The sequence below is a fragment of the Oncorhynchus keta genome, chromosome 2, assembly GCF_023373465.1.
Source record: "Oncorhynchus keta strain PuntledgeMale-10-30-2019 chromosome 2, Oket_V2, whole genome shotgun sequence".
Lineage (NCBI taxonomy): Eukaryota > Metazoa > Chordata > Actinopteri > Salmoniformes > Salmonidae > Oncorhynchus > Oncorhynchus keta.
Window position 1 is genome coordinate 34,779,698 of NC_068422.1, and position 26,176 is coordinate 34,805,873.

Consider the following 26,176-nt stretch of genomic DNA (forward strand, 5'->3'; position numbering starts at 1 on the left):
TGATAAGCAAACTGCTGTCATGCCTTTTCACACACCAAAAAAAAGATGAACACAGATAAAAGAGACTATTACTTTCAAGTAGATTGTTTTCAGTTAATTGCCCTCATCCTCTATTGCTCATGTGGGGAGCTACTTCCTGAGATTTGATTGATGGAACAATCCAGCCAATGTTTAGGCGGTTGTAGTTTTGGCAGAGGGAACTGGTTGTCAGGAGTAAAAGGTCCTGCACCCAGAGCACAAATCACATTTTCACTTCCAAATATCTTTCTACAAACATACAACACATTCTACAAGCTTATAAATCTCTTGGTAATGTGATAACAGTCACAGAACTCAGAATGTGCACAGATTCAAAATCTGCAAGGGTATTTTTATTCACAGCAGAATATTCATACTCATAAAATATCTTCTTTTTTTCCACCTTTATTTAACCAGGTAGGCTAGTTGAGAACAAGTTCTCATTTGCAACTGCGACCTGGCCAAGATAAAGCATAGCAGTTCGACACATACAGAGTTACACATGGAATAAACAAAACATACAGTCAATAATACAGTAGAACAAAAGAAAACAAAACGTCTATATACAGTGAGTGCAAATGAGGTAAGTTAAGGAAATAAATTGGCCATGGTGGCGAAGTAATTACAATATAGCAATTAAACACTGGAAAGGTAGATCGGCAGAAGATGAATACTTGCTAATCTTATTGAATGTATTCAAATGTCAAATTACAAGTTTAGCAAGTTCCTTGGTGTCCACATCAACAACAAACTAGAATGGTCCAAACACACCAAGACAGTCGTGAAGAGGGCACGACAAAGCCTATTCCCCCCCAGGAAACGAAAAAGATTTGGCATGGGTCCTGAGATCCTCAAAAGGTTCTACAGCTGCAACATCGAGAACATCCTGTTGCATCACTGCCTGACACGGCAATTGCTCGGCCTCTGACCGCAAGGCATTACAGAGGGTAATGCGTACGGCCCAGTACATCACTAGGGCTAAGCTGCCTGCCATCCAGGACCTCTACACCAGGCGGTGTCAGAAGATGGCCCTAACAATTGTTAAAGACCCCAGCCACCCCAGTCATAGACTGTTCTCTCTACTACCGGAGTGTCAAGGACAAAAAGGCTTCAACAGTTTTTACCCCCAAGCCACAAGACTCCTGAACAGGTAATCAAATGGCTACCCGGACTATTTGCATTGTGTGCCTCCCCCCAACCCCTCTCTTTATGCTGCTACTCTCTGTTTATCATATAGTTGTATGAAAAAGTTTGGGCACCCCTGACAATTTCACCGCCTGGTACGGCAACTGCTCCGCCCACAACCGTAAGGCTCTCCAGAGGGTAGTGAGGTCTGCACAACGCATCACCGGGGGCAAACTACCTGCCCTCCAGGACACCTACACCACCCGATGTCACAGGAAGGCCATAAAGATCATCAAGGACAGCAACCACCCGAGCCACTGCCTGTTCACCCCGCTATCATCCAGAAGGCGAGGTCAGTACAGGTGCATCAAAGCTGGGACCGAGAGACTGAAAAACAGCTTCAATCTCAAGGCCATCAGACTGTTAAACAGCCACCATTAACATTGAGTGGCTGCTGCCAACACACTGACTCAACTCCAGCCACTTTAATAATGGGAATTGATGGGAAATGATGTAAAATATATCACTCGCCACTTTAAACAATGCTACCTAATATAATGTTTACATACCCTACATTATTCATCTCATATGTATACGTATATACTGTACTCTATATCATCTACTGCATCCTTATGTAATACATGTATCACTAGCCACTTTAACTATGCCACTTTGTTTACATACTCATCTCATATGTATATACTGCACTCAATACCATCTACTGTATCTTGCCTATGCCGCTCTGTACCATCACTCATTCATATATCTTTATGTACATATTCTTTATCCCCTTACACTTGTGTCTATAAGGTAGTAGTTTTGGAATTGTTAGCTAGATTACTTGTTGGTTATTACTGCATTGTCGGAACTAGAAGCACAAGCATTTCGCTACACTCGCACTAACATCTGCTAACCATGTGTATGTGACAAATAAAATTTGATTTGATTTGATGGTGCATTCACCTTATGACATCCAGTGGAACAGCCACTTTACAATAGTGCATCTAAATCTTTTAAGGGGGGGTGGGGGGTGAGAAGGATTACTTTATCCTATCCTAGGTATTCCTTAAAGAGGTGGGGTTTCAGGTGTCTCCGGAAGGTGGTGATTGACTCCGCTGTCCTGGCGTCGTGAGGGAGTTTGTTCCACCATTGGGGAGCCAGAGCAGCGAACAGTTTTGACTGGGCTGAGCGGGAACTGTACTTTCTCAGTGGTAGGGAGGCGAGCAGGCCAGAGGTGGATGAACGCAGTGCCCTTGTTTGTCGCTCTGGATAAGAGCGTCTGCTAAATGACTTAAATGTAAATGTAATGTAATGATTTGTACTTGTTCCTCTGCATAAATGCCCGGGTAGATTTTGAGCAGTGTTTAGGGTCGTTGTCTTGTTGAAATATCCAGCCCCGGTGTAACTTAAACTTTGTGACTGATTCTTCAACATTATTCCCAAGAATCTGCTGATATTGAGTGGAATCCATGCGACCCTCAACTTTAACAAGATTCCCAGTACCAGCACTGACCACACAGCCCCACAGCATGATGGAACCCCCACCAAATGTTACTGTGGGTAGCAAGTGTTTGTCTTGGAACGCTGTGTTCTTTTGCCGCCATGCATAACGTCCCTTGTTATGACCAAATAACTCAATCTTTGTTTCATTAGTCCACAGCACCTTATTCCAAAATGAAGCTGGCTTGTCCAAATGTGCGTTTGCATACCTCAAGCGACTCTGTGGCGTGTGTGCAGAAAAGGCTTCTTCCGCACCACTCTCCCATACAGCTTCTCCTTGTGCAAAGTGCGCTGAATTGTTTAACGATGCACAGTGACATCATCTGCAGCAAGATGATGTTGTAGGTCTTTGGAGGTGGTCTGTGGGCTGTTTTTGACCATTCTCACCATACTTCGCCTTTGCCTCCCCAATATTTTTACTTGGCCTGCCACTTCTGGCCTTAACAAGAACTGTGCCTGTGGTCTTCCATTACCTCACTATGTTCCTCACAGTGGACACTGACAGCTTAAATCTCTGCGATAGCTTTTTGTAGCCTTCCTCTAAACCATAATGTTGAACAATCTTTGTTTTCAGGTCATTTGAGAGTTGTTTTGAGGCCCCCATGTTGCCACTCTTCAGAGGAGAGTCAAAGAGAACAAAAACTTGCAATTGGCCACCTTAAATACCTTTTCTCATGATTGGATGCACTTGTCTATGAAGTTCGAGGCTTAATGAGCTCACCAAAACAATTATGTGTTCCAATTAATCAGTGCTAAGTAGTTACAGGTATTCAAATCAACAGAATGACAAGGGTGCCCACATTTTTGCATAGCCTATATTTCACATCTGATTTAATTTCATACAACTTAATATTGCTACACTAAAAATCTTTGTCTGGACAATATCCCAGTACTCAGCTTTTATTCGAAAATGAATGGCATGCCACTGTGATCATTTTCTGTGACGACAGAGTAAATTATTATGCAGCCTCAGAGGGGTGCCCAATAGAAGAAACTGAGTACAGCTATAAGCACAGGAAAAGTCCTAAAGGAAAACCTGCTTGAGTTTACTTTCCAACAAACACTGGGAGACAAATTCACCTTTCAGCAGGACAATAACCTTAAACACAAGGCAAAATCTACACTGGAGTTGCTTACCAATGTGACATTGAATGTTCCTGAGTGGCCTAGTTAGTTTTGACTTAAATCGGCTTGAAAATCTATGGCAAGTCTTGAAAATGGCTGTCTAGCAATGATCAAAAAACAACTTGACATAGCTTGAAGAATTGTAAAAAGAATAATGGGCAAATATTGTACAATCCAGGTGTGCAAAGTTCTTACAGACTTACCCAAAAAGACTCACAGCTGTAATCTCCACCAAAGGTTATTCTAGAAAGTATTGACTTAGTGGTGTGAATTGATTAAATTGAGATGTAAATGAGATATTTCTGTATTTTATTTTCAATAAATTAGCAAATATTTCTAAAACATGTAATTATGGAGTATTGTAATGTAATTATGGAGTATTTCGGAGTGTGGTGTCAGGAAAATAACCTCACACTCAACGTCAACAAAACTAAGGAGATGATTGTGGACTTCAGGAAACAGCAGAGGGAACACCCCCCTATTCACATCGATGGAACAGTAGTGGAGAGGGTAGCAAGTTTTAAGTTCCTCGGCATACACATCACAGACAAACTGAATTGGTCCACTCACACTGACAGCGTCGTGAAGAAGGCGCAGCAGCGCCTCTTCAACCTCAGGAGGCTGAATAAATTTGGCTTGTCACCAAAAGCACTCACAAACTTCTACAGATGCACAATCGAGAGCATCCTGGCGGGCTGTATCACCGCCTGGTACGGCAACTGCTCCGCCCTCAACCGTAAGGCTCTCCAGAGGGTAGTGAGGTCTGCACAACGCATCACCGGGGGCAAACTACCTGCCCTCCAGGACACCTACACCACCCGATGTTACAGGAAGGCCATAAAGATCATCAAGGACATCAACCACCCGAGCCACTGCCTGTTCACCCCGCTATCATCCAGAAGGTGAGGTCAGTACAGGTGCATCAAAGCTGGGACGGAGAGCCTGAAAAACAGCTTCTATCTCAAGGCCATCAGACTGTTAAACAGCCACCACTAACATTGAGTGGCTGCTGCCAACACACTGTCATTGACACTGACCCAACTCCAGCCACTTTAATAATGGGAATTGATGGGAAATGATGTAAATATATCACTAGCCACTTTAAACAATGCTACCTTATATAATGTTACTTACCCTACATTATTCATCTCATATGCATACGTATATACTGTACTCTATATCATCGACTGCATCCTTATGTAATACATGTATCACTAGCCACTTTAACTATGCCACTTTGTTTACTTTGTCTACATACTCATCTCATATGTATATACTGTACTCGATACAATCTACTGTATGCTGCCCTGTACCATCAATCATTCATATATCCTTATGTACATATTCTTTATCCTCTTACACTGTGTATAAGACAGTAGTTTTGGAATTGTTAGTTAGATTACTTGTTGGTTATCACTGCCTTGTCAGAACTAGAAGCACAAGCATTTCGCTACACTCGCATTAACATCTTCTAACCATGTGTATGTGACAAATAAAATTGGATTTGATTTATTGTATGTAGATGGGCGAGGAAAAATATGTAATCCATTTTGAATTAAGTAAGGGGTATGAATACTTTTTGAAGGCACATAAACAGCATAGGATGACATTGGAAGGAATTAGAGGGAAATAAGAGTAGGAAAGGAAAGAAAGGACAATTGGAGAATCTCAATTTCATGGTTCTCGCGTAGTCTCTCCTCACCTTCTCAGAACCATTGGAGACGAAGCTCAGAGTGGTGGGACCTCTGGCTATCTGATCCAATGGGGTTTGAGAAGGCAAGAAAAGAAAACTCAAGGAGTAGGCCTATGCAATTGGGATTCTCTCCATTACATGTAAGAAAGGGAGGATAGAAAAGAGGCTACATTTATGAAAGTGGACAGCATTTGGAGGGTGATAGGTGTTTCAGTATCAATTAAAAGCTGTGCTCCTTTAATTCGATTTTCACCAAGAGCTTGGAATGTCCCCAAATCAATTTTACAAGGACATGGAGAGGGTCTAGTGAAATGTTGTCATTTTCAAACAGTGTTATCTAAGCCTCTACAAAGTCTTGATGATTTCACAAGGTAGAGTGGGACACAAATGTATTTCTAATGAGAAAAGTGTCCGCTTCATGTACATAAGTGTGCCACTAACACTGAAAGGCACGCTTCAGAAAAAGTAGGGTTATGTTTTAGGGGTTGTAGCATCCACCAAATAATACATTCTTGTTTAAATTTTTTTTTTTTTACATTACCTTAATTGAACATCACAGGATTTGTGGTAGAGTGATTTATCTACAAAAAGTGTCCCACCAATGCAGACTTCAGCTTATACGTCTTCTATTCATGAAACATTTAAGAAGCAATTCACATTCTAAAGCATCCCGAGGCAGTGTGCCCAAATTACATTCAGCCAAGGCACATTTTTTTCTTGAGTGGTATGTCAGGTCAGAACATAAATAATATATACACTGCAAAATAACCACAAGAAGCTCAAACAGATATAGTACTTGAATACAATCATTTCAAACCTTGCTTACATTGGGGTATGAGCACATATGCCTCTATTTATCCATGGGAATACTTAGGAACAGATTTTCTAAATTAAAATCACTGAGCTGATTTCCTGGTGATTTTAGTCCTTTGGCCAACAATGAAAATATATTTTTTGCTCAGAAAACTTTGGGGGCCAAATAAAATCACCCGCAGCCACCTATTGGAACCCTGCAATACAGAAACAAGAGCCTTAATCTTTCAACTGCTTCTGTACAAGTTGATACCGTGAGATAACATTGTCGATACCAGTAAAGATAGTTGAATTACCTCTGAAATTGAAACATTCATGCGCAATTTAATTTAGGCCTACATTTTACAGCTCTATTCCACAGCAATTCAGGTAGTACATAGGCTACATCAAGGGGACTGAACAAACAGTATGTATATTTTATTATAATTCAATGTTTAAGTTCACAATGTCAACTTTTATCCTCACCTAGGCCTAGAGCCTCTGAAGTCAGAATTCCCTGTCAAATAATTAAACCTGAGAGTCACAGAAGTAAGCAACCGTGCCATGCCATTAACTGTGGAGGTATTGATTAGGAAAAACAAGGTAACTGTAATTGATTGGTGTAATTTGCCATTGAACTGAGCATAGCAGGTGAGAACAGGTAAATGCTGTCATCTAGTGGTGAAGTAAAACAATGGCATGGGGACAATCTGAAATCTGCTGCCCTGACCAGAAAAAGCCTTAGATCTGAAAGAAATGGACAGGTATAAAAACCTGTGTGCTAGAAGCCCCAATTTCCCCTCTGATATGATAAGAGGATGCTTTTTGATGTTGCCATAATGTAGCCTCCTTTTCAATCACTTCAATTAAAGGGTTGATGCACAATGGGAAAGAAATACTGTACTTCTCTAAACACTAAGGTCCAGAACTGGAAATCACAATACAACGCATCTCCAGTATCACAATAAAGACTAGATCCATTCGTTTTTTCTTTTTAATGCAAAATAATAAAAATAGATTAAGTATAGCTTGATACTATACAATAAAAATGTCTAAAAGAAAGAAAAAAAATGACCTATAAGATGAGGGATGGGACTGGATTCATATATATATTTTTAAATCTTTATGGCTATCTCAGCAATAACTGAATAATAATTTATATAACATTGGGAATGTCAAAGAAAATAATGAGTTCAAAGCATAAAAACAGTTAATTTGGGCAATGAAAGTGCTTCCCATATAAAACACTTTCTTGAACCAGTGTGGATGAGGGGTGGCAACAGTACTTTGTTTTCAGAGGTGTCCAGGAAATACATTTGCTTAAGCTTTTTCCATTGTCTAAAACATCAGTCCTTTACATTGCATACTTTTGAGTCCAATCTCTTGCTAATCTGTTGTACCTGTAAAAACAAAAGAAAATGAAAACTAGGTTTAACAAAGACCGATTGCGCAATCTACAGCCAAAACGTACATTCAGCAAGTCTTGTTGTTTCAGCAGCCATATCACCACTATACAGTACATATCCTGGTAGGAGTGTCTATTTTCAGAATGTATGTTTATTCTATAATTGACTAGAAGCTGTAAACATGAAAGAAATTCAGTTAACCCACTGTTCCTAGGCCATCATTGAAAATAAGAATTTGTTCTTAACTGACTTGCCTAGTTAAATAAAAATATAAAAAATATCCACATTTTCCTACTAAAAGAGGGATCGGGATGTGTGTGTGTGGGAGAGTTAACTTACTTTTCTTTGTCCTGCTTGTAGATGTGTGCTATGTCTGGGACTAGGGGGTCATCTGGGTTTGGGTCACATAGCAAAGAACATATGGACAATAAAACTGGAAGAACAAAAGGTGAGGATAACCAGGATGAGTTTATTATGCAATTACACCATCACAATAGTCAAGGGCAACAGTTGAACAAATTAGGAAAACATTTGAGATGCATTTTGCTTTAATTATTTCATATTGTGCAATTAGGGTAGAAACGAGACAAAACAAAGTTGGTTTACAAACTGTGAATGTGAGCCAGTTTGTCTTACCTTTCGAAACTGTAAGTGCTGGGGACCACTGTGACCTCAGAATGTCCAGACAAATGCTACCATTACTGTTTATGTTTGGGTGATAGATTTTCGTTGTGAAGGCTACCTATGGAAAGACAATACATGCAGAGAAAAAATGTCAGGCCTAAATATGTGGTTGAGGGTACTCTACACCCAGGGGAATATTGAGTAATAACAGGAGTTGAGGAGTTTCTAACCTTTGGTGGTTTGAAGGGATAGTCTGTGGGGAAGTGGATGGTGAGGAAGAATACTCCTCCCTGATATGGGCTGTCAGTCTAAAAGAGAGATGAAAGGTGAATTGTTAAACCAGTGATGTGAACCATAAAGTAACATCCAATACTCCATATAATGTTAAAGCCCACAGTCAACCTCACTTTACGTGTCATTGTTTATAGCAACAAGAATGTGATGGGGGTTTACTGGAGACGATACACATCCAAGAATATCATGTAAGTAACTCAGTTACAGAAGGCTATACAGTAAGACAAGTAGCCTATTAACACTTGTTTCTTTGGTGGTGCAAAAAGGTTGAGCTTATAACAAATGGGATCAATGCAGAATAAAGAGCTTCTACCAGCAATCAACATAATGTTAACAATTATACTAGAAAAAAATGTGAATTTAGAAAAGGGCTTACAGGTCCCATGATGGTGGCTTGCCAATGAAACACTAAAATAAAGATGAGACAGAATAAATCATAATTATTGACAATAATACAACGCAAATAGTAATCTAAAAGGAATGAGTTGACCAGGTAAACTCCCCTTCATGTCCTATCAACTGAGTCACATACAAAGTCCGTATTCATCCAATTTTATTTCTGCATTAATTTTTGTTTATTTGGGGTGGCCACAACAACTGTACTAGAACTTACAGTCCTCTCCAACTGGTCCAGCTGAACATTGAGCAGGAGGATCCCTTTGCAAGTCATGCAACTCCTGTTTTAAAAAAGCAACAACAAAAAAGCATGGTAGCACAATGCAATTTGTATAGGGGGGGAAAATTCCATACATGTGCATTGACTACTTTAACAATGTTGTTACTTTGACAAGCCAGTCTTGTGGTCCATGACTTTATACAGATTCAAGGAGGCCTTGCTATAGCTAGCTTATATCTGTAGATTGGAATTTATCACCATATCAATAACTTACTGCCAAATTTAATGAATGATATAATTTAAGGCGCATTGCTGATATGTTATGTTGAAATATACACTGAAAGTAAACCAAGCAGATATACAATAGCCCACTCGTGATGATCGCGGTTCCAGAAGCATTTTTATTCAGGCCCACATTTCTGTCTATGAGCAACAACCAGAACAGCGACACAACTACCGAAAGGTAGATAATTTATCTAGTTAACTAAAGTTACACCGAAAGCTAGTTAATTTGGCCATTTACTGATTGATAATTAATTAGTTAATGATTGACTGATGCTGGTAGTTAACGTAACTAGGCTAGCTAGTTGTAGCACAGAGCATACAGACCAATAGCCACTAGCTAACGTTATGCCATCGTTGGATTTTGTGTCAGGACATAGACCAACCGTTTATTAGCATGACGACGTAAAAACATTTATAGACACACTTACCTTCTGTATTCTTTTCAAAGCCATGTCAGCCCCCTGCTTTATATGTATGATGTAACGACTGGACACTGTCAGTTGTATACCCGTTTCTCGGCTCAGCTCACAAAAATTAGTTTTGAGATATGTATGATTTCTTTTGTTTCCGCTTTTTGTTCGAGGAAGCAAACCGCGGTGAATTCTGGGGATTATAGTTTTTACTTCTAACATCAGCCTGTTAAAGTGACAGTACACTCTGGACAGCTGCAAGTAATATATTGGGCGTGTCCTCAGCCCAGGCGTTGCTGACGTATGCCAGATATTACAAGGCCTGGATAGGTATTTAAAGAATCAGCAAACCATGTAATAGTGTACCCAAGAATGAAAAGGTAACTGAACTAAATGACTATCGCCCTGTAGCACTCACTTCTCTCATCATGAAGTGCTTTGAAAGACTAGTCAAGTATCATATCAGCTCCACCTTACCTGTCACCCTAGAGACCCGCTTCAATTTGCTTTACCGCCCCAATAGGTCCACAGACGATGCAATTGCCATCACAATGCACACTGCCCTATCCCATCTGGACAAGAGGAATACCTATGTAAGAATGTGGCCCTGGGTCGGAACCCCTCCCTGTGAAACTGTATTCTATTCTACTGTGTTTTAGTCAATTCTTATCTGACATTGCTTGTCCTAATATTTATAGTTCTTCATTCCATTATTTAACTTTTCGATTTGTGTGTATTGTTGTGATATGTTAGATATTAACCTCGCTGTTGGAGCTTGGAACACAAGCATTTCACTGCACCCCGCAATAACATCTGCTAAATATGTGTAAAAAGATGGAGCGAGACACGTACAAGGCAAACAGGGTTGAGCTCCGCAAATCCATTAAGGACGCAAAAAGACAATACAAACTCAAACATGAATCGATGTTCGTGACGCATGGTTATCACAGACTACAAACGGACTAGAAAGACAAATCCAGCTGTGTGGTGCCCACCTAAGCCTCCATCCCAGAGGAGCTTAACACATTCTATGCTCGCTTTGAGGCAGACGATAATGAGTCATCCAGGAAAGCTCTCGCTGCTCTGGATTACCAGGTGCTTTCTCTCTCCAAGGATGACATGAAGAAAACTCTCAAAAGAGTGAATATTTACAAAGCCGCAATGCTTCTTTACACTCTGCAAGCTTATGCCGGAAGCCAGCCGGACCAATGTGTTGGAGGAAATGTCATACAGCTGGTGACCAAAATCAGCGTGCATGCGCCTGGCCCAACACAAGGAGTCACTAGAGCATGATGGAACAAGGACATCCTATCCAAACCCTCCCCTAACCCGGTTGACACAGGGCCAATTGTTTGCCACCTCATGGGTCTCCCGGTCACAGCCGGCTTCAACACAGCCTAGGATCAAACCCTAGTCTGTTGTGACGCCACTAGCACTGCGATACAGTGCCTTAGACCGCTGCACCACTTGGGAGGCCCAGATCACGCTTTTCTACACAGAAACATTTTTCTCTCATTGATCTTTCCTGACTGAGAGGACCTACTACATACACCTTAGCCTAATACTTTTAAACTCAGTTCTTCAAAATTCCTGACATTTAATCCTAATAAAAATTCCCTGTTTTAGGTCAGTTACGATCACCACTTTATTTTAATAATGTGAAATATCAGAATAATAGTAGAGAGAATTATTTATTTAAGCTATTATTTCTTTCATCACATTCCCAGTGGGTCAGAAGATTACATACACTCAATTAGTATTTGGTAGCATTGCCTTTAAATTGTCTAACTTGGGTCAAACATTTTGGGTAGCCTTCCACAAGCTTCCCACAATAAGTTGGGTGAATTTTGGCCCTTTCTTCCTGACAGAGCTGTTGTAACTGAGTCAGGTTTGTAGGCCTCCTTGCTAGCGCATGATTTTTTTCAGTTCTGCCCGTAAATGTTCTATAAGATTGAGGTAAGGGCTTTGTGATGGCCACTCCAATACCTTGACTTTGTTGTCCTCAAGCCATTTTGCCACAACTTTGGAGGTATGTTTGGGGTCATTGTCCATTTGCGACCAAGCTTTAACTTCCTGACTGAGGTCTTGATGTTGCTTCAATATATCCACATAATTTTCCTCCGTCATGATGCTATATATTTTGTGAAGTGCACCAGTCCCCCCTGCAGCAAAGCACCCCCACAACATGATGTTGCCACTCTGTGCTTCACGGTTGGGATGGTGTTCTTCGGCTTGCAAGCATACCCCTTTTTCCTCTTTCCTTTTTTACTGTGGATATAGATACTTTTGTACCTGTTTCCTCCAGAATCTTCACAAGGTTCTTTGCTGTTGTTCTGGGATTGATTTGCACTTTTCACACCAAAGTACTTTCATCTCTAGGAGACAGAACACGTCTCCTTCTTGAGCGGTATGACGGCTGCATGGTCCCATGGTGTTTATACCTGCATACTACTGTTTGTATAGATGAACGTGGTACCGTCAGGCATTTGGAAATTGCTCCCAAGGATGAACCAGACTTGTGGAGGTCTACTATTTTTTTCTGAGGTCTTGGCTGATGCCTTTTGATTTTCCCATGTTGTCAAGCAAAGAGGTACTGAGTTTGAAGGTAGGCCTTGAAATACATCCACAGGTACACCTCCAATTGACTCAAAATATGTCAATTAGCCTTAGAATTTTCCAAGCTGTTTAAAGGCATAGTCAACTTAGTGTTTTTTTCTCTTTTTTTTTTCTTCACCTTTATTTAACCAGGTAGGCTAGTTGAGAACAAGTTCTCATTTGCAACTGCGATCTGGCCAAGATAAAGAAAAGCAGTTCGACATATACAACAACACAGAGTTACACATGGAATAAACATACATACAATCAAAATACTGTACAAAAATCTAGATACAGCATGTGCAAATGAGGTAGGGTAAGAGAGGTGAGGCAATAAATAGGCCATGGTGGCGAAGTAATTACAATATAGCGATTAAACACTGGAATGGTAGGATGTACAGAAGATGAATGTGCAAGTAGAGTTACTGGGGTGCATAAATACAGTATGGGGATGAGGTAGCTCATCATTAGATGAGCTATGTACAGGTGCAGTGATCTGTGAGCTGCTCTGACAGCTGGTGCTTAAAGCTAGTGAGGGAGGTAAGAGTCTCCAGCTTCAGAGTGTTTTTGCAGTTCGTTCCAGTCATTGGCAGCAGAGAACTGGAAGGACTGGAAGTGTATGTAAACTTCTGACCCACTTCTGACCCACTGGAATTGTGATACAGTGAATTATAAATTAAATAATCTGTCTGTAATCAATTGTTGGAAAAATGACTTGTGTCATGCACAAAGTAGATGTCCTAACCGACTTGCCAAAACTATAGTTTGTTAACAAGAACTTTGTGGAGTGGTTGAAAAACCTAAGTGTATGTCAACTTCCGACTTCAACTGTACGTCTAAATGTGTAAAGATAAGTCAAATAAGGCACATCTGGCATATTCTAAAACTATGTCTGGTTGTTGGCTAGCAGTAGTCACTATTCTATTATCATTGCACTAGTTTGAGAAGTGTTCTGTCTTGAACCACCAGATGGCTCTAATGTTCTTTAATGTGTGAATTCCCTGTACTGTGTATGATCCTGTGAAAAAAACGCAGACATCTGAAATAAAATAACATAAGCTTAAAGTACAACCTCCACTGTTTGATCAAATATAGAGGAAAAATGTATTGCATTTGTTTTTCTATTGAATATTGAATGAAAAATAAAGCGAAACAGGGCTTTTTTATAATGAGCAAAGACTTGGCTTTCATCTTGGTCATACGATAAATACTTGCATACATTTTGCGACGAACATTAATAGCATCTTCCTCCAGAGCTCCATATGGTCTCCCTAGGACTGCTGCACTCAGTTGTAGTTGACTCTTTTGTGGATAGATCAGTCTTGGCAAGTGGGCAAAAAGGATGCAGGGAATGTGACATATGTTAAACCCACAGGGTTCTCTCACAGGATGGGCTGCAGTTCTCAGAAGGTACCCAGGTGGCTGTAGTTAATTATACGGAGGTGTTCAATATAGGGAGATCCCCAGTAACATGTAGTCAATACTGCATAGAGGCAGTGCTTAACTTGGGTAGGAGCTCACTGGAACTGAGTAAGGCTTCTCGAATAGATATGGAATGATGAGAGAGGGAGAAAGGGATTTAAAAGACAGTTCTGCTTGATGAAGTGAGAGGCCCCTAGATATGATTGTAGACAGACTGTTGGTGATAGATTGCCAGTTTTAGGCATCCTGGGTTAACTGCATGCACCCTAAAAATAATGTCTATGGAAATACAAAGTATCCGCAGATGTATATATGCCAACAAATGTATGACACTGTGCAAGGTGTACTGGCAGTCTTCAAGGACCATCTTATTGATTAATTCTGATCCTTTGAAAACATTTTTTCATTATATGAAGTTTGGGGGAAAATGAAAGGGAGATGGAGGAACAGGGTGTGGGTTGGGATGAGACACATGAGTCTTGAAGCTAATTTCTGTGCAAATCCTTTGTGCTCTGACAGTGGTGTGACTTCCAGTCAAAGATGCTTCAGTGAAAGAGGTTGTTCATTATTTCTGGATATTCAGGACTGAGTACAATGCATCTATTTGACCATAGCAGCAAACAGGACGGAAGACAAAAAACAGTTAGGACACAGTGTCAGCTAATCCCGAAAGCTATACATACTGTGCATGCATAATGAAGTAAATCAAGATGTATTATAGGCAACCAAGTTCTGGGACACTGTGAAGTCCATGGAGAATATGAGCACCTCCTCCCAGCTGCCCACTGCACTGAGGCTAGGAAACAATGTCACCACCGATAAATCCACGATTATCGAGAATTTCAATAAGCATTTTTCTATGGCTGGCCATGCTTTCCACCTGGCTACCCCTACCCCAGTCAACAGCTCTGGACCCCCACAGCAACTTGCCCAAGCCTCCCTCATTTCTCCTTCACCCAAATCCAGATAGTTGATGTTCTGAAAGAGCTGAAAAATATGGACCCCTACAAATCAGCTGGGCTAGACAATCTGGACCCTCTCTTCCTAAAATTATCTGCCGCAATTGTTGCAACCCCTATTACTAGCTTGTTCAACCTCTCTTTCGTATCGTCTGAGATCCCTAAAGATTGGAAAGCTGCCGCGGTCATCCCCTTGTTCAAAGGGGGAGACGTTCTTGAACCAAACTGTTACAGACCTATATCTATCCTACCCTGCCTTTCAAAGGTTTCAAAAGACAAGTTAACAAACAGATCACCGACCATTTTGAATCGCACCGTACCTTCTCTGCTATGCAATCTAGTTTCCGAGCTGCTCATAGGTGCACCTCGGCCACGCTCAAGGTCCTAAACAATATCATACCCGCCATCGATAAAAGACAATACTGTGTAGCTGTCTTCATCGACCTGGCCAAGGCTTTCGACTCTGTCAATCACTGCATTCTTATCGGCAGACTCAACAGGCTTGGTTTCTCAAATGACTGCTTCGCCTGGTTCACCAACTACTTCTCAGATAGAGTTCAGTGTGTCAAATTGGAGGGCCTGTTGTCCGGACCTCTGGACAAGAGGAATACCTATGTGAGAATGCGGTTCATCGACTCCAGCTCAGAATTTAACACCATAGTGCCCTCCAAGCTCGTCATCAAGCTCGAGACCCTGGGTCTCGACCCCGCCCTGTGCAACTGGATACTGGAGTTCCTGACGGGCCGCCCCCAGGTGGTGAGGGTAGGCAACAACATCTCCACCCCGCTGATCGTCAACACTGGGGCCCCACAAGGGTGCGTTCTGAGCCCTCTCCTGTACTCCCTGTTCACCCACGACTGCGTGGCCACGCACGCCTCCAACTCAATCATCAAGTTTGCGGACGACACAACAGTGGTAGGCTTGATTACCAACAACGATGAGCCGGCCTACAGGGAGGAGGTGAGGGCCCTCGGAGTGTGGTGTCAGGAAAATAACCCCACACTCAACGTCAACAAAACTAAGGAGATGATTGTGGACTTCAGGGAACAGCAGAGGGAACACCCCCCTATCCACATCGATGGAACAGTAGTGGAGAGGGTAGTAAGTTTTAAGTTCCTCGGCGTACACATCACAGACAAACTGAATTGGTCCACCCACACAGACAGCATCGTGAAGAAGGCGCAGCAGCGCCTCTTCAACCTCAGGAGGCTGAAGAAATTCGGCTTGTCACCAAAAGCACTCACAAACTTCTACAGATGCACAATCGAGAGCATCCTGTCGGGCTGTATCAACGCCTGGTACGGCAACTGCTCCGCCCACAACCGTAAGGCTCTCCAGAGGGTAGTGAGGTCTGCACAATGCATCACCGGGGGCAAACTACCTGCCCTCCAGGACACCTACACCATCCGATGTCACAGGAAGGCCATAAAGACCATCAAGGACAACAACCAACCGAGCCACTGCCTGTTCACCCTGCTATCATCCATTTACATTTACATTTACATTTAAGTAATTTAGCAGACGCTCTTATCCAGAGCGACTTACAAATTGGTGCATTCACCTTATGACATCCAGTGGAACAGTCACTTTACAATAGTGCATCTAAATCTTAAAAGGGGGGTGAGAAGGATTACTTATCCTATCCTAGGTATTCCTTAAAGAGGTGGGGTTTCAGGTGTCTCCGGAAGGTGGTGATTGACTCCGCTGTCCTGGCGTCGTGAGGGAGTTTGTTCCACCATTGGGGGGCCAGAGCAGCGAACAGTTTTGACTGGGATGAGCGGGAACTGTACTTCCTCAGTGGTAGGGAGGCGAGCAGGCCAGAGGTGGATGAACGCAGTGCCCTTGTTTGGGTGTAGGGCCTGATCAGAGCCTGGAGGTACTGAGGTGCCGTTCCCCTCACAGCTCCGTAGGCAAGCACCATGGTCTTGTAGCGGATGCGAGCTTCAACTGGAAGCCAGTGGAGAGAGCGGAGGAGCGGGGTGGCGTGAGAGAACTTGGGAAGGTTGAACACCAGACGGGCTGCGGCGTTCTGGATGAGTTGTAGGGGTTTAATGGCACAGGCAGGGAGCCCAGCCAACAGCGAGTTGCAGTAATCCAGACGGGAGATGACAAGTGCCTGGATTAGGACCTGCGCCGCTTCCTGTGTGAGGCAGGGTCGTACTCTGCGGATGTTGTAGAGCATGAACCTACAGGAACGGGCCACCGCCTTGATGTTAGTTGAGAACGACAGGGTGTTGTCCAGGATCACGCCAAGGCTCTTAGCGCTCTGGGAGGAGGACACAATGGAGTTGTCAACCGTGATGGCGAGATCATGGAACGGGCAGTCCTTCCCCGGGAGGAAGAGCAGCTCCGTCTTGCCGAGGTTCAGCTTGAGGTGGTGATCCGTCATCCACACTGATATGTCTGCCAGACATGCAGAGATGCGATTCGCCACCTGGTCATCAGAAGGGGAAAGGAGAAGATTAATTGTGTGTCGTCTGCATAGCAATGATAGGAGAGACCATGTGAGGTTATGACAGAGCCAAGTGACTTGGTGTATAGCGAGAATAGGAGAGGGCCTAGAACAGAGCCCTGGGGACACCAGTGGTGAGAGCGCGTGGTGAGGAGACAGATTCTCGCCACGCCACCTGGTAGGAGCGACCTGTCAGGTAGGACGCAATCCAAGCGTGGGCCGCGCCAGATACCCAACTCAGAGAGGGTGGAGAGGAGGATCTGATGGTTCACAGTATCGAAGGCAGCCGATAGGTCTAGAAGGATGAGAGCAGAGGAGAGAGAGTTAGCTTTAGCGGTGCGGAGCGCCTCCGTGATACAGAGAAGAGCAGTCTCAGTTGAATGACTAGTCTTGAAACCTGACTGATTTGGATCAAGAAGGTCATTCTGAGAGAGATAGCGGGAGAGCTGGCCAGGACTGGCCAAGAGTTTTGGAGAGAAAAGAAAGAAGGGATACTGGTCTGTAGTTGTTGACATCGGAGGGATCGAGTGTAGGTTTTTTCAGAAGGGGTGCAACTCTCGCTCTCTTGAAGACGGAAGGGACGTAGCCAGCGGTCAGGGATGAGTTGATGAGCGAGGTGAGGTAAGGGAGAGGTCTCCGGAAATGGTCTGGAGAAGAGAGGAGGGGATAGGGTCAAGCGGGCAGGTTGTTGGGCGGCCGGCCGTCACAAGACGCGAGATTTCATCTGGAGAGAGGGGAGAAAGAGGTCAGAGCACAGGGTAGGGCAGTGTGAGCAGAACCAGCGGTGTCGTTTGACTTAGCAAACGAGGATCGGATGTCGTCGACCTTCTTTTCAAAATGGTTGACAAAGTCATCTGCAGAGAGGGAGGAGGGGGGGGGGAGGAGGATTCAGGAGGGAGGAGAAGGTGGCAAAGAGCTTCCTGTACTGACCTCCAGAAGGCGAGGTCAGTACAGGTGCATCAAAGCTGGGACCGAGAGACTGAAAAACAGCTTCTATCTCAAGGCCATCAGACTGTTAAACAGCCACCACTAACATTGAGTGGCTGCTGCCAACACACTGACTCAACTCCAGCCACTTTAATAATGGGAATTGATGGGAAATTATGTAAAATATATCACTAGCCACTTTAAACAATGCTACCTAAAATAATGTTTACATACCCTACATTATTCATCTCATATGTATACGTATATACTGTACTCTATATCATCTACTGTATCTTGCCCATGCCGCTCTGTACCATCACTCATTCATATATCTTTATGTACATATTCTTTATCCCCTTACACTTGTGTCTATAAGGTAGTAGTTTTAGAATTGTTAGCTAGATTACTTGTTGGTTATTACTGCATTGTCGGAACTAGAAGCACAAGCAGTTCGTTAGACTCGCATTAACATCTGCTAACCATGTGTATGTGACAAATAACATTTGATTTGATTTGATTTGATTTTGGCAGTCTCTTTGGGGGTGCCACAGGGTTCAATTCTCAGGCCGACTCTTTTCTCCCGATACATTAATGATGTTGCTCTTGCTGCCAGTGATTCTCTTATCCACCTCTACGCAGACGACACCATTCTGTATACATCTGGCCCTTCTTTCGACATTGTGTTAACAAACCTCCAGATGAGCTTCAATGCCATATAACACTCCTTCCATGGCCTCCAACTGTTCTTAAATGCTAGTAAAACGAAATGCATGCTCGTCAACCGATCACTGCCCACACACGCCCGCCCGCCTAGCATCACTACTCTGGACAGTTCTAACTTAGAATATGTGGACAACTACAAATACCTAGGTGTCTGGCTACACTGTAAACTCCCCTTCCAGACTCACAGTAAGTATCTCCAATTCAAAATTAAATCTCGAATCGGCTTCCTATTTTGCAACAAAGCCTCCTTCACTCTTGCTGCCAAACATACCCTCGTAAAACTCACTATCCTACCGATCTTTAGCCTCCAACACTCTACTCAGCAAATTGGATGCAGTCTATCCCAGTGCCATCCGTTTTGTCATCAAAGTCCCATATACAGCTTACCGATCATTGCACCTGTACACTGCCCGTCTGAAAATAGCCCATCCAACTATCTCATTCCCATATTGTTATTTATTTTTTTGTTCCTTTGCACCCCAGTATCTCTACTTGCACATTCATCTTCTGCAAATCTATCACTCCAGTGTTTAATTGCTAAATTGTAATTATTTCACCACTATGGCCTATTTATTGCCTTACCTCCCTAATATTACTACATTTGCACACACTGTATACCGATTTTTCTATTGTGTTATTGACTGTACGTTTGTTTATCCCATGTGTAACTCTGTGTTGTTTGTGTCCCACTGCTTTGCTTTATCTTGGCCAGGTCGCAGTTGTAAATGAGAACTTGTTCTCAACTGGGCTACCTGGTTAAATAAAGGTGAAAAAAAGAGATTTAATGACCTAAATGCTAATCAGATATCTCTAGGCTATGTCAATATGATTAATATTCTAGCAATGTATGCTTAGAAAAGACTAATTGAAATGACTCTTGAATATGCAAAATGTAACAGTGTGTACAGAAATATAATCAATTCATAAAGTCTACAGGGATACATTTATTTATTGGTTTGGTCAGTACTCATTACACTATTAAATGCAATTTACTAAATGTGTATTCCCAATTATCATCATCATCATCGTCATCATCATCATCATTACTGTTTTATAACAACAACATAGCGCTATCCTACTTCAAGCTGATGGTCCCCTGTAAATTTGCCAGAAAGGGGTTTAGATTTCTTGCACATGATTGGTCATGGATCGATGCACGTTCACGTTATTCTGCGCGTCCATTCTTCAGCGTCATTGTGGAGAGGAGGGAAGCGGTAAAAGTAACAACCAAGTCTGCATCGTATGCCTGCCTTTTCCCATTGCCAATGAATTGTCCTCGCATTCCTATGTCTTCCAGTTGACATACTGCACGCACGGCACACCAGTTCTGCAAAGAAACAGGATATTCGCAGGCTGTGTGATTTTCAGGTAAATCATCCAAGAACGATTTATTTTGTACTTATTTGTATTTTATTCGCCATAGATTAACGGTCGATAAAGGGAGCGGGCATTTTTGCAGTATCTGTCCATGTTCCTGATATCACAGGGTTCTTGTCTTGTAGGAGACATTTCATTGACTATTAACTATGTGATGATGAGAGCTTTATCTTTATCGGAAGCATCCTTGAAAGGATGTTGTGGGTGTCTTTGGGGGTGGCGATAAAGATGCTGAATCTCGGATGCACACAGAATACCCTCGAACATTTCTCACCGTCTGTACTTAAACGGTCTTTTGTATCCTTTATATATACGTTTTATCTTAAAATGACACTAAATGAAATATTTGTGTAACAACTCGGGCCTATTTTCGATTTAGAGCTTGGGTGCACGTTATCTTGCCACGGTGTGTGCTGCCTTCTCGGATCCCAGGCTATTGAATTCTCCAATGTCAATAAGCACTATCCTATAGCAGTCATCTTAGGCTACATATGATAATGAATACAGAAATCAATAATGTCTTTGTATCAGCTTTCATTTAAGCTAGACATTATGCATTTGTTTAAAAGGTGGAATAGTGAAGGAATTAATAATGACAGAAGACAAGAATAATAATGATGAGGATCACATCACTGTAATTACTACAATTTGTACTAAAATGAACCAGCCATAACATGTCGTTAATACATCAATTAGTTGATCACCATTAACATTTCTAACATGTTAGCCTATGACTAAAAACAGACTCACAACTGATAGGTTATTTAAATGTGCATCGCCATGCAAAGGAGAGAGTTGCATTGGGCATTTGTTTTGTTTTGTGTGGATTCTTCTATAATGTATCCATTTTATAATGTTCTCCACTGTCCAATCTCTCTGCTTCAGCACCTGATCATTGCTGACTCTGTTCACCCTTCTGGATCATGGCACAGACCAACAGCGTGGGGCAGGGGAGCAATGGAGTAGCCGATGAATCGCCGAACATGATTGTATACAGAAAGGTAAGATGTGCAGAACAGTGCTTAACCCTTTACACTCGTGGGAATTGGCCTATATGTATAGGGCAAAACTGAAATGTTTCTTACAGAAGAAGTATGAAATGCATAAACATGGTAGCAAATGAAAGGGAACAGTGTGTATATTATGGGGAAATTATTAGACCAAAGGGAGAACACAACAGTTGACCTGACCCAGACTGAATCCAAACATTGCACTGTTGATTTTGTGTGCATTTTATATTTATTGTACTTTTTGTTGAATTTGTTGATATCTGACAAGATAAGAATATTCCTGGAAAATATGGGGTAGGTGCAACAAGACAAAACAATTAAAAGGGTTTGCGTGAGAGGACTAACTGGTGTCTCCAAGTGAACACAGTTCCTAAGTAATTTCAATGCACTTTTATGCCGCAAAGAAGAGTGTTCAACTATAAGGTGCTTTTTTGAGCTCTCCTCGCTGTGCTGTTGAGGAACTAGAGGAAACACACTTGAAGTTGTTTTGTTTGGAACACAACACTGGATCCACACCATCAAACAATTACTGCTGTTGTTTACGAAGTCCAAAACCCGTCCATTATAAATTGTAATCTGGATCAGGTGGGCATCATTTGAAAGCTTGTTCTATTGCCAACATGACTAGCTAAATTATACAATTCAATATTGCAGTGTTAGGCTTTCACAATGCAATTCAGGGAAACAAATCATAATTTCTGTGTGCATAGAAAGGAGTTATTCGTCCAAATTGCTTTCCAATAGACAAACACAGGCTCATTCTGTTCAGAGCAACCCAGTGTATGATGCCATGTCATCTTGTAACTGTATATCAAACATAGTGATCAGAAACGTTGACACTCTGTATGACATGCATTTTATGCCATGGAAATGTAAAGTGCACATTTGGACTCCAAGGTGTTTGTCTTGCTTGTATGACATCAAAGCTGTATTTTTAAAATGTTTATTTTATTTTTCACCCTGTTTTCTCCCCAATTTCGTGGTATCCAATTGTTTAGTAGCTACTATCTTGTCTCATCGCTACAACTCCCGGTACGGGAGAGACGAAGGTTGAAAGTCATGCATCCTCCGATACACAACCCAACCAAACCGCACTGCTTCTTAACACAGCGCGCATCCAACCCGGAAGCCAGCCGCACCAATGTGTCGGAGGAAACACCATGTACCTGGCAACCTTGGTTGGCGCGCACTGCGCCTGGCCCTCCACAGGAGTCGCTGGTGCACGATGAGACAAGGATATCAGCCAACCCCTTCCTAACCTGAGCGCGAACCCAGAGTCTCTGGTGGCACAGCAGGCGCTGCAGTACAGCGCCCTTAACCACTGCGCCACCCGGGAGGTCTAAAGCTGTATTTATTATAATCCTCAACGTCTCCTCTTCGAAAATATTTAGTCCTCTAAATTTACAGTATTTCCCTCAGAGACAGGGCTCTGACGTCATGTATAGCCCGTTACTGTACAGCCACTGCATTCCAATATAGGTGTGTATCAGTACGAGTGTAAAGGGTTAAATTGGGTGAAAACCCATTCAACCTCAGTGCACTGTACTTTAGTAGTGACACCGTTATAGGTTGATACAAATTCAATGCTTAAGGCTACACATGTAGAACTAAAAGACTTTGACTGTACTGGAATTATGTCCTTGATTTGGTGTTGTAGCGTGAGCTAGCTATGTGTGCTTCGAATGAGCGTGTGACAGGGGTGTCACCGGGTGCACAGTGGCAAATGACTGTCACCGGGTGCACAGTTGCAAACATGCATAGACAGACACTTGTGCTTGCATGCCGACACACTCAGGTCACATGCTCTGGTTTGTTCTAGTTGCTCTGGTTCTATATGTATGACATTCAGACATTTTCAACCAATTGAGTTACATATTTTGGAGCAAAAGAAAGGAAATTGCATTAGAATGTCTAGTATGTTGTCAATGCAGTATTTCTTTAGATTCAGCTGTGGAATCTAGTCCAACAATGCAACTCCCCCCTGAGAAAGATAAATGTATTGATGTTTTGTCAAGATATCTTCTTACTGGAATATATTCTTACTTCAAGCTTCAAAATAGCTTGAAAAACGGAATGTAAAGTAACGAGCCCTTTCCCAACAATGCATAGTAAAAAATTTAGAAAAATTGGCCCCCCAAAAATACAAAAACAAACAGTAATACAACAAAAGAACAATAACGAGACTATATACATGGAGTATATGCAGGGGTATGAGGTAGTTGAGGTAATTGAGGTACTATGTACGTACATGTAGGTAGTGGTAAAAGTGACTAGGCAATCAGGATAGATAATAAACAGAGTAGCTGCAGCGTATGTGAAGAGTGTGAAAGAGTGTCTATTTGTGAGTGTGTGTGTGTTTTGTATGTGTGAGCATATGTAGTGTGTGGGAGTGTCAGTGTTGTATGTGTGAGTAAAGTCCAGTGAGTGTGCATAGAGCCGGTGCAAAGTGTCAGTGCAAATAGTCAGGGTAGCCATTTGAGTAACTGTTGAGCCGTCTTATGGCTTGGGGTTAGAAGCTGTTCAAGAGTCTTTTGGTCCCAGACTTGGCACTCTGGTACCGCATGCTGTCGGTAGCAGAGGGAACAGTCTATGACTTGTGTGTAGGGCTGACCCCAATTAGTCAACTGGTCGATTGTTTGGTCGTTAGGCTGTTGGTCGACCGAGATTGTTTTAGTCGAGCAGTAACAAATATACAGTTGAAGTCGGAAGTTTACATACACCTTTGCCAAATACATTTAAACTAAGTTTTTCACAATTCCAATTTAATCCTAATAAAAAATCCCTGTTTTAGGTCAGTTGGGATCGCCACTTTATTTTAAGAATGTGAAATGTCAGAATAATATTAGAGAGAATGATTTATTTCAGCTTTTATTTCTTCCATCACATTCCCAGTGGGACAAAAGTTTACATACACTCAATAAGTATTTGGTAGCATTGCCTTTAAATTGTTTGACTTGGGTCAAACGTTTTGGGTAGCCTTCCACAAGCTTCCCACAATACGTTGGGTGAATTTGGGCCCTTTCCTCCTGACAGACATAGTGTAACTGAGTTAGGTTTGTAGGCCTCCTTGCTCGCACACACTTTTTCAGTTCTGCCCACAAATGTTCTATAGGATTGAGGTCAGGGCTTTGTGATGGCTACTCCAATAGCTTGACTTTGTTGTCCCTAAGCCATTTTGCCACAACTTTGGAAGTATGCTTGGGGTCATTGTCCATTTGGAAGACCCATTTGTGACTAAGCTTTAACTTCCTGACTAATGTCTTGAGATGTTGATTCAATATATCCACATCATTTTCCTACCTCATGATGCAATCTATTTTGTGAAGTGCACCAGGCCCTCCTCCAGCAGCAAAGCACCCCCACAACATGATGCTGCCACCCCCGTACTTCACGGTTTGGATGGTGTTCTTTGGCTTGCAAGCTTCCCCCTTTTTCCTCCAAACATAACGATGGTCATTATGGCCACATTTCTGTTTGACCACATTTCTCCAAAAAGTACGATCTTTGTCCCTATGTGCAGTTGCAAACCATAGTCTGGCTTTTTTTTATGTCGGTTTGGAGCAGTGGCTTCTTCCTTGCCGAGTGGCCTTTCAGTTTATGTCGATAAAGGACTCGTTTTTACTATGGATATACTTTTGTACCTGTTTCATCTTCACAAGGTCCTTTGCTATTGTTCTGGGATTGATTTGCACTTCTCCTACCTAAGTACGTTCATCTTTAGGAGACAGAACGCGTCTACTTCCTGAGCGGTATGACGGCTGAGTGGTCCCATTGTGTTTATACTTGCATACTATTGTTTGTACAGATGAACATGGTACCTTCAGGCGTTTGGAAATTGCTCCTAAGGATGAACCAGACTTGTGGAGGTCTACAATTTTTTTTCTGAGGTCTTGGCTGATATCTTTTGATTTTCCCATGATGTCAAGCAAAGAGTTACTGAGTTTGAAGGTAGGCCTTGAAATACATCCACAGGTACACCTCCAATTGACTCAAATTATGTCAATTAGCCTATCAGAAGCTTCTAAAGTCATGACATCATTTTCTGGAATTTTCCAAGCTGTTTAAAGGGGCAGTCAGTGTGTGTAAACTTCTGACCCACTGGAATTGTGATACAGTGAATGATAAGTTAAATAATCTGTCTGTATATGCGGCCTTCTCAGTGAACTAATCCATTGCGGAGACTAATAGCCAAAATGTGGTCAGAGGCTCAATATGGAGGGTGTGATGCAATTGCATAGCCTCCAGGGGCATGCAGAGGCCAAATCAAGCTCCATACTGCATCACCATGTGCCTCCCAAATGTTTAACAATGCAGAGGGCTCTGTATATCTCCGCATTGACATGATTGGTTGACGGTAGGTGGGGACGGTACATCCTGTAGAAAACACAAACTCACTTCCTTGACAACAGCTCTGTACTGCGCCGCGCAGTGCAAGAAGTATGAATGCCCTGATTTCTGCTGTGGCTGTATCATCGTAAATGCTGGATGGCCAATGCAGATCGGATTGACCATGCGCCCAGATGCACAATGCACTTCTCTCAAGAATGCGCTCTCTCTCTCACAAATTTGTGCACATTCATTGTTTCATAACTTCATTGTGTCAATTGTTTGTGTTTGATTGTTGGTGTATGTCAATTCCCCATTACAGTATCAGTAGTACATTTACCGTATCAGTAGTACATTTACCGTTAATTCCTATAATTTATCATCTACAATGTTTGTTACTTTGGTTATGGTAATTTCAGTTAATGCATTCAATATTATTATTATTGTAGTCTTCCCGTTATCATTGCTGGAGTGGACATTGTTTGCAGAGTTCACAA

General features: G+C 42.2%; 2 protein-coding genes across 3 annotated transcripts in view; one reads left to right on the top strand and one right to left on the bottom strand.

Annotated features, from left to right (window-relative positions):
- Nucleotides 1-6,676: 6,676 nt before the first annotated feature.
- LOC118399743 (ubiquitin-conjugating enzyme E2 D4-like) lies at nucleotides 6,677-10,074 on the bottom strand. The gene is made up of 7 exons (XM_035795999.2): nucleotides 9,907-10,074; nucleotides 9,191-9,254; nucleotides 8,954-8,985; nucleotides 8,514-8,591; nucleotides 8,296-8,401; nucleotides 7,999-8,092; nucleotides 6,677-7,653 (listed from the first exon to the last, which is right to left on the bottom strand). Exons 1-7 carry the CDS (start codon nucleotides 9,928-9,930, stop codon nucleotides 7,608-7,610), a joined length of 444 nt encoding a protein of 147 aa, XP_035651892.1. The 5' UTR covers nucleotides 9,931-10,074; the 3' UTR covers nucleotides 6,677-7,607.
- A 10,057-nt stretch (nucleotides 10,075-20,131) lies between these two features.
- The window catches only part of LOC118399754 (regulator of G-protein signaling 7), a 117,703-nt gene continuing 111,658 nt past the window's right edge, over nucleotides 20,132-26,176 (top strand). Inside the window, exons 1-2 of one of the 2 annotated variants that reach the window (XM_035796006.2) lie at nucleotides 20,132-20,334; nucleotides 21,229-21,344. In XM_035796006.2, the coding sequence (XP_035651899.1) occupies nucleotides 21,267-21,344 (78 nt within the window). In that variant the 5' untranslated portion in view covers nucleotides 20,132-20,334; nucleotides 21,229-21,266. The remainder of the gene's footprint in view (nucleotides 20,335-21,228; nucleotides 21,345-26,176) is intronic. The other variant, XM_035796010.2, reaches the window with a different exon arrangement.

Excerpts from the sequence above, each read along its gene's own strand:
- LOC118399743 (XM_035795999.2), bottom strand. The coding sequence starts at position 9,930 with ATGGCTTTGAAAAGAATACAGAAG. Across the intron at positions 8,986-9,190 it reads TGGACCAGTTGGAGAGGACT|TGTTTCATTGGCAAGCCACC; the intron begins GTAAGTTCTAGT and ends TCTTTATTTTAG. Across the intron at positions 8,402-8,513 it reads ATCCCTTCAAACCACCAAAG|GTAGCCTTCACAACGAAAAT; the intron begins GTTAGAAACTCC and ends GTCTTTCCATAG.